Source organism: Bison bison, unplaced genomic scaffold, assembly GCF_000754665.1.
Source record: "Bison bison bison isolate TAMUID 2011002044 unplaced genomic scaffold, Bison_UMD1.0 scf7180017864221, whole genome shotgun sequence".
NCBI lineage: Eukaryota > Metazoa > Chordata > Mammalia > Artiodactyla > Bovidae > Bison > Bison bison.
In genome coordinates, this window is record NW_011494793.1 from 873,097 (window position 1) to 882,410 (window position 9,314).

The 9,314-nt window shown below is 47.1% G+C and overlaps 1 protein-coding gene across 1 annotated transcript in view; it reads left to right on the plus strand.

Moving 5' to 3' along the window:
- Nucleotides 1-9,314, plus strand: part of NWD1 (NACHT and WD repeat domain containing 1) — a 74,544-nt gene that overhangs the window by 21,371 nt on the left and 43,859 nt on the right. The window contains exons 7-10 of the mRNA XM_010845673.1: nt 1,600-1,803; nt 3,408-3,567; nt 5,623-5,740; nt 7,105-7,263. Coding sequence (XP_010843975.1) covers nt 1,600-1,803; nt 3,408-3,567; nt 5,623-5,740; nt 7,105-7,263 — 641 coding nt within the window. The remainder of the gene's footprint in view (nt 1-1,599; nt 1,804-3,407; nt 3,568-5,622; nt 5,741-7,104; nt 7,264-9,314) is intronic.

Here is a 9,314-nt window from a genome sequence, read left to right on the forward strand (position 1 = left end):
TGGGAGGGATTGGGGGCAGGAGGAGAAGGGGACGACAGAGGATGAGATGGCTGGATGGCATCACTGACTCGATGGACTTGAGTCTGAGTGAACTCCGGGAGTTGGTGATGGACAGGGAGGCCTGGCATGCTGTAATTCATGGGGTTGCAAAGAGTCGGACACGACTGAGCAACTGAACTGAACTGAACTGAACTGAAGCCTGGTTTGTTTCGAGAGTATACTGAAGATTGAGAAAGAAGATTTTATTCTTTTTTTTCCTTATGGCTGCACCTCGAGGTATGTGGCTTCCCTCATAGCTCAGTTGGTAAAGAATCTGCCTGCAATACGGGAGACCCTAGTTCAATTCCTGGGTTGGGAAGATCCCCTGGAGAAGGGATAGGCTACCCACTCCAGTATTCTTGGGCTTCCCTTGTGGCTCAGCTGGTAAAGAATCCACCTGCAATGAGGGAGGCCTGGGTTCGATCCCTGGGTCGGGAAGATCCCCTGGAGAAGAGGAAGGCTACCCACTCCAGTGTTCTGGCCTGGAGAATTCCATGGACTATATGTATTGTCCATGGGGTCGCAAAGAGTCGGACACAACTGAGCGACTTTCACTTTCACTTTCGAGGTAGGTGGCATCTTAATTCCCCGACCAGGGATCAAAGCTGTGCCCCCTGCATTGGAAGTAGAGTCTTAACTACTGGACTGCCAGGGAAATCCCAGAAGATTCTATTTTGAAAGAGGAAATGTTTGAGGAAACACTGGACCACCCCATGTAAACCCTCGTGTTGTGGCTCCCAGGAATATTGGTTTGGAAAGACCTGTCAAGAGGAGAAAGGCAGATTAGGGAGATGGCCTGGCTACTCCAGTGGGGAAATTGTGGAGAACACCACCATTGACATAGCTGTGACTGTCAAAGATGAGATGAACTCAGTGGAAGAGATCTCAGAGAATACTGATGTTAATATCTACCTCGTTGGACAACAGGAAATTCCAAGTGAGCAGGCATTCTGTATGTGTAAAGAATGTGGGAAGCGGTTCCAGCAAAATGAAGACTAATCAATATCAGGGAATTAAATGCACACACACAAGGTGTTTGTATTCTTTGTAAGCAGAAGCCAGCCTCTCTCTCTCATCTGCTTTGAAATGAACTCTGCTTGTTCTCCAACCCAGAGGAAATTTGTGGCCAAGTCCCTTAGTTTTTCCAGGCAAATGCTTGCAGGTATTATGAAGTCCATTCCAGTCCGATGCTCATCATGTTTAAAGCCACTTCCTTTTTCAGGCAAGAACACATGGGGTGGTTTATGCATTATTTTCACAAGTTACTTCTCTTCCTGTGGTACTCGACTCATCTGAGATTGGGGGAGGGATGGTTCAGGGTTCTGTAGGTGTGAGAAGGAAAGAAAGATCAGGAAATGTCTTACTTAATGGGTACAGCTGGAACCAGGTATGAGTACCAGCTAACAGTGGGCTCTGTCCAAACGCTGATCTCCATGGTGAACCCTTCAGTGATGGGCAGGATGCCATAGAGCTGGTCACATCTGTCCCTCGCTCGGCTTCTGCCTTCTCCAAGCGCAGGAGACACAGGTGTGCCCCCACGCCCGTCCGTCCTTTTCACAGGCATGGGCTCTCAGAGGCGGAGCTAAAGGATGTTCTGTCCTTGGATGATGAGGTCCTGCAGAGCGTGTACCAAGACTGGACCCCACCCAGCAAAGAGCTTCTGCGCTTCCCGCCCCTGCTGTGGGTGAGGCTTCGTCGAGATCTGGGTAACTGCTTGGCCAGGCGGCCCGTGGACGGCTTCACCCTTCTGGCCATTGCTCACAGGTGAGTCGAGCGGGTTGGTGACACTGTCTGGGTGGGACGCCAAGAGCAAGGACTCCCTGATCGGGTTCCTCTTCGTTCCAGATCCTTCTTCACTCCCCATTCCCAGGGAATCAAGTCCACTTAGCACAGCAAGCAAGGGTCTCCCCCCGACCACAAGCTCTAACACAGCTAACTTGTTTGTTATCATTATTAGTCACACCACACGTCTTGTGGGCTCCTAGCTCCCTGACCAGGAATTGAATTCAAGCCCTCGGCAGTGAAATGGCAGAGTCCTAACCATTGGACTACCAGGGAGCTCCCACAATGAACTGCTTATTTAAAGTGAGGAGAAATTCACACGAAATTCATCATTTGAAAGCAGAACAGTTGAGTGGCATTTGGCATATTCACATGTTGTACAACTATCACCTCTACTTCCAGAACATTCCCACTGCCCTAAAAGGTACCCCATCCCCATTAGCAGCCACTCCCCAGTCCCTGCTCCCCCAGTGCCTGGCAACCTTGAGCCTGCCTTCTGTCTACGGATTTGCCTGTGCTGGACATTTCATATGGACGTGATCGCACACAGTGTGGTCTATTGCGTCTGGCTTATCTCACTCAGCGTGACATTTTCATGGTCTGTCTGTGTCACAGCACGTGTTAGCGCTTCATTCATTGTTATGGTTGAATGATATTCCCCTGCAGGCATGGATCACATTCTGTTTATTCACTCATTCGTTGATGAACACGTGGCTGTTTCTACCTTTTGGTGACTGTGACTAGAGCTGCTGTGAATAGGCATGCACAAGTTTTTATTTGAACGCCTGCTTTTCCATTCTTTGGGGGGTATATAGTCTGGAGTGAAATTTCTGGATCATACAGTAACTTGTTTTATGTTTAATTATTGAGGAACCCAAATTCTCTGATTTTAAATTGGAAATCCCATGGACAGAGTCTGGAGGGTTATAGTCCATGGGTTCCCAAGAGTCAGACATGACTTAGCAACTAAACCACCACCATAGTTAATTCAGTTTTGTGTTAGTTTCAAGAAAACAGCAAAGTGATTCAGATATATACATATATTATATATGTTATATATATATACACACACATATGTTATATATAAATAACATATATAAAAACATATATATTATATATGTTTTATATACAAATTAGTACTTATATATACATTACCTTATATATTATTATATTATATAAGTTTTTTGTATATAAATTATCTTATATATTATTTATACTTATATATTTTGTCTTATATATTAATATATATTTATATATATCAGTATATTTTTATATATATTCTTTTTCAGATTCTTTTCGATTATAGATTATTATAAGATACAATTCCCTGTGCTATACAGTAGGTCTTGTTGTTTATCAAATATTCCTTTTTAAAGTAAAATTACTTAAGAAAAAGGTAAGATGGGCTGATTTAGAGCTAAATGGTAGGTACCAAGTAGTGTAGGCAGCCAGCTGAGCCAGCAAGCATCTAGAAGGAGTTTAGGATGGACTGGCACTTGGGAACCACTTCCTGAAGTGGTGGCCAGTCACCACCTCTGAGCCCAGCCTGTGCCCCAGGCCCATCAGCCCATGTCTCCTCTCTGCAGACAGCTGACCGAGGTGGTCCGAGAGCTCTACCTGTCTGGGCCTGAGAAAGCCAAGAGTCACGGAGTCTTGGCCGACTTCTTCTCGGGGGCCTGGAGCCAGGGCATCAAGAAACTCATCACCCTGCCACTCGTGGGAAAACCCCTGAACCTGGACCGCAAGGTGAGGTGTCCGGGGGCCCCTGTTCCCCACTCTCAGCCTCCGCACTTCTGTGCCCGCAAGGCTGGGGCCACGTGCCCCCTTCCATTCCCTATTTCCAACCCAGACACACTCTGCCTCCTTTCCTTCTTTGCTCACAAAGGACGGAAAGTCCCCAAACATTATTTGAAGGGTGGGGAGCAGCAGATGAGGAATTGATGCTCCACTAACTTTCAGGATGAGAAAACAAAATCACAACATTAAAAGCTTATCTCCAAAGTCATGGCATCCCAGAATTTTAATTCCTTATGATCTGATTCATCCTGAAACACACAAGTTTCCTCCTTGTTTTGTGTGTGTGTGTGTGTGTGTGTGTGTGAGTGGTGGGGGTGTTGATGTTTTCCTTGTGAATCCCCTGATACAACTCAATTTTCAATCATTGGTTCTCCCAAAGTGTTACTCACTTTAAAAATAACACTCATTTCGTTTCCCACCTAGGAGAGTAGTGTGTAATTGTTGGAGAACACAGAGAGGATCAAACAGTAAAATAAAAGCTAAACCCACAAGTCCCTGCTCTGAAGAGCTGCTCCCAGACTTCCAGTCACTATTCACGTATTTCCTCCGTCTTTCTTTTGTACTCAGGAGCTCTAAGACTTGGGTCCTTAGCTTACAAGTTGCCACCTCTTTTTTTTTTGCCTTTCAAATACCTCGAGGCACAGCTCAAATGCCTCTCCTTCAGTAAGTCTTCCCTAATTTCCTTCCTTTTGCTTATTTGTTCTTTTTCTTTTTTTTTGCCATGCCACGCAGCTTATGGGATCTAGTTTCCAAACCAAGGATCAAACCCGTGTCCCCTGCAGTGGAAGCGCAGAGTCCTAACCACTGAACTGCCAGGGAATTCCCTTGACTACTTGTTCTTTACTCCATGTGCCCTTCTCTCCGAGTCAGAACTCAGACTGTGTATTTATTTTATTCTTGTCTGTGCTGAGTCTTCGTTGCTGCAAGCGGTCTTTCTCTAGTTGCGGATCATGGGCTTTAGGCGTATGGGCTTCAGTAGTGGCAGCACTCGAGCTTAGCTGTTCCTCTGCACATGGAATCTTCACGGACCAGGGATTGAACCCATGTTCTCTGAATGGGCAGGCAGATTCTTAACCACTGGATCACCAGGGAAGTCCAGAGCTCAGACTTTTTAAAAGAAGCTTTTAGTTTCAAGATCATTTTAGAGTCACAGACTAGTTGCCATGAGTGTAAGAGTTCCCGTGGACACTTCTTTTAGACTTCCCTATTGTTAACATTTGCCCTAAACATAGCACAGTGACGACAGCTAGGGAATACACTTTTGAGTCTTTTATTATAGTTTGATTTCTCTTTTGCATTTTCCCTCCGGGACAGGGAGGCCAGAGGCAGGGCCAGGCCTGATTCTTTCTCCTCTCTGGTTTCTCATAGACGCTCTGCTGTGCGCCCAGAACTCCTGCAGGCTCAGCCTCATCTCTTTAGGATGTGGCTTGCCCCTCTTCCTGGTTTCACAGCCTCAGGACCTCCCACTCCAGTCCCTCTTCCCCAGCAATGCCCCTGACCATCCAATCTGATCATGTCTCTCCTCTGATATCTCACATGGCTCCCCAGCACCCTCTGTCTCCAGTCCAATCTCCCCAGCCTGATGTTCGGTGCTTTTGTTGTCTACTATCGACATCCTCCCTAGTCTCATCCCAACCATGATCCTTCACTCTGTCTTATAATTCAGCCTTCCCAAACTCTGATCCTGCTCTCTCCCACCACTGGGCACATGATGCTCCCTTGCTCTGAAATGCCATCATTTCCAATGTATTTTGCCAGACAGGCTCCTACTTACCCTGTGAGACCCAGTTTCAATGCCCCTTGGATTCCCGGAGCCCCAGACCCCTCCTATCCCAGCCTGTGTGTGGGTATGTCCTGTGTGTGGGTATGTGTGGGTGTCCCCATCTGAAATCGTGTCACTGTCCCTCCAGCATCACCTGGTACCTGGCCTGGCCCATGTTTGTGGAGTGAATGAATGAGATTGTGTCTTAGTGGCCTGGCTGCCAGCTCTCTCCTCCTCTGCAGGTGGCCCCTCAGCCCCTGTGGTTCTCGGACACGGTTGCAAACCTGAGGAAGCTGAAGGAGTTACCCTACCACTTGCTCCATGCCGGCCGTATCGAGGAGCTGAAGCAGGAGGTTCTGGGTAAGGTCTCGGAGGGGCTTGCGTGGGTCCCTGACCGTCTGGTGCTCCCACTTTCTGGAGCCTGACAAGGTGGAAGCGTGAAGGTTAAAATCTCTGGCACTTTTTAAGGCACTAGTTCTCACCAGGGGCGGTTCTGCACCGTCACCGCCCCGACATACACACCCATCAAGGGACCCTAGGTGATGTCTGGAGATACTTCGGTTGCAGCTGGCATCTAGGGCTAGCTGACAGTATAGAGGATGAGAGACTGCCTTAGAATGAGAGAGGCCCTGTCTACCTGTCAGTCTATCACCTACCATCTCTATTCATCTACCATATACGGCTGTCTATCTAGTATCTATCTACCGCCTATTTATCTGCTGCTGCTGCTGCTAAGTCGCTTCAGTTGTGTCCGACTCTGTGTGACCCCAAAGACAGCAGCCCACCAGGCTCCTCCGTCCCTGGGATTTTCCAGGCAAGAACACTGGAGTGGGTTGCCATTGCCTTCTCTGCCTATCTATCTGCATCTATCTATAATCTGCCCACATCTATCATGTCTTTCTCTCTCTCTCTCTCTATATATATATATATATAAACATAAAATCTCATCTAACATATATATCTCCTTCTACCATCTGTATCTATCATCTTTATATTTATCTATCCAATATCTATCATAACTATCTACCTACCAACCTACCTAAATTTCTCTCTCTCTACCATTGTATCTATCATCTTTATATCTATCTATCCATCCATCCACCTATTTGCCTATCAATCTACCGTGTGTGTGTGTGTGTGTGTGTGTGTGTGTGTGCACGCTCAGCTGCTCAGGTGTGTCTGTCCGACTCTTTGCAGCCCCATGGACTATATAGCCCGACAGGCTCCTCTGTTCATGGAATTTTCCAGGCAGGAATACTGGAGCAGGTTGCCATTTCCTACTCCAGGGGATCTACCCAACCATCTACCATCTATGTCTGTCTATCTGTCTGTCCATTGTCCATCCGTCCATCCATCTTTCTATCTATCTATCCCTCTCTCTCTCTCTCTCCCCATCCATCCATCCATCTCTTCATTCATTCTCATCCATCCATCCATTCCTATCATTCTCAACCAGGGATGACTCTGCTTCCTAAGGGACACTTGACAATATGCATCTTTCCGACGGTCATCACTTGGGAGGCGTCCCTAGCATCTAGTGGGTGGAGACCAGGGACACTGCTCGTCCACCCTACCTAATGGCCCCACCACGGAATACGACCCAGCCCCGAATGTCAGTGAGGCTGCGAGTGAGAACCTCAGAGAAAGAAGGAGCTGAGAAGCCACCTCCCACGATGCGCTGAAAGAAGCTGCAGGCTCCCCACAGCGCCCCCTTCTGCCCACAGGCAGCATGACCTGGATTTGCTGCCGGGGCCTCTCTGGGGGCATCGAGGGCCTGCTGGAAGACTTTGACCTGTGCGCCCCATACATGGACTGCCCTGAGGTCAGCCTGGTCCGGGAAGCTCTCCAGCTGTGCCGCCCGGCAGTGGAGCTCCGAGGCATGGGTGAGTGGTGCGGAGACGGCGGGACGGGGGAGGTGCGGTCTACTCTGCACCCACTTCTAGAAGCCCAGTGTCTTCACTGAGTCACTCACACACCTTTCCTGTTATAGCTGAGGGCTTTCTCCTAGCTCCAGCTTCTAGAACTTTGGATTGAATCTGGGAGAGTTTAGGAGTAAAAACTACCAAGGCAGAGCCCTTCCTCTCACTTCAGCCCAGCGATGTATTCTATTTAAAAAAACTTTTTAAAGTTTATTTTTATTGTTTTAGCCTTGCCATGCAGCCTGTGGGATCTTAGTTCCCAGACCAGGGATCAAACCCAGGCCCTCAGCGGTGAGGTCACAGAGTCCTAACCACTGGACTGCCAGGGAATTCCTCCAGTATCTTATTCTAGAAAGGGCCACATAGGAAACATATTAGGCAAAATTGAGGAAATTATGTTGACAGTATAGATAGATGGTGTTCAGTCGTATCTGACTCTTTGCAACCCCATAGACTGTAACCCACCAGGCTCCTCTGTCTATGGGATTTCCCAGGCAAGAATACTGGAGTGGGTAGCCGTTTCCTACTCCAGGGGATCTTCTGGACCCAGGGATCGAACCTGCAGGCTCTTTACCACTAGCGCCACCTGGGAAGCCCATGACATTTAATATAACAAGGGAGAAAACGTTCCCACAGATTTTTTTTTTTAATTAGTGAAACTCATATGATAATAACTGAGCACAGCTTTTTGTAAGTTAGGTCTACTCATGAGAAAGCCGGGGAAGTCTTGATCAGGCAGATAACATTTAGGGCTCAGTTGGGGTTCAAAGTCAGCATTTCCTGTCATCCCACTAATTACACATATCAATTTAAAAACATCAATGGTTTTACAAAAACCATTCTTAGCTCTCAGGGAAAGTCGTTGAGCAGGGTTTGGCCCACCCTCTGGCCTGGAGTTTGAAGGATCTCTTGTGTCCTCAGGTGATACTCTGTCCAGGATGGAATTTTGTTTGTATTTTTTTAAAGTGTGGCAAAATGCCCGTAACATAAAATGAACCATTTTAATTGTCCAGGTCAGCAGCATTAAGTCCATTCACACCCCGTTGCACGACCATCAACCCCATTCATCTTCATAACTTGTGTGTCCTCTCAAACTGAACCTCCGTCCTCATTAAACACTCGCTCCTTTTTCCCCCTCCCTAAGCCCCTGGCACTCACCCTTCTACTTTCTATCTCTAGGAATTTGACCATTCTAGGGACCCATGTAAGTGGACTCATGCGATATTTGTCCTTTTTGTGAGTACTTATTTCACTTAACATACAGTCCTCAGTTCATCCATGTCAGAATATCCTTCCTTTTTAAGGCTGAATAATGTTTCGTTGTGTGTATGTGTGTGCTAAGTCACTCCAGTTGTGTCTGACTCTTTGTGACCCTATGGACTGTAGCCTGCCAGGCTCCTCTGTCCATGGGATTCTCCAGGCAAGGATACTGGAGTGGGTTTCCATGCCCTCCTCCAGGGGATCTTCCTGACCTAGGGATCCAACCTGCATCTCTCGTGTTCCATTGTGTAGATGGGCCATTCTTTGGTCATCCATTAACTCTTCAATGGACTCTTGAGTTGTTTCTACCTTTTGTTGATTGGAAGTAATGCTGCTGTGAATATTAGTTCCATTCAGTTCAGTCACTCAGTCTTGTCCGACTTTGCGATCCCATGGACTGCAACACTCCAGGCTTCCCTGTCCATCACCATCTCCCGGAGTTTGCTCAAACTCGTGTCCATCGAGTCAGCGATGTCATCCAACCATCTCATCCTCTGTCATTGCTGTGACTATGGGGGTACAAATATCTCCTTGAAACCCCACTTTCGGTTCTTTTGGATATATGCTTGGATGTGGAATTGCTCAATCATTTGGTAATTTTGTGTTTAATTTCTGAGGAACTGCCAGCTCTTTTCCCACACTGGCCGTGCCGTTTTACATTCCTACCAACAGCACACAAAGGTGCTAGGTTCTCTATATCCTCTACAACACTTGTTATTTTCTGATTAAAAAAAAAAAAAAAAGCCATCCTATTG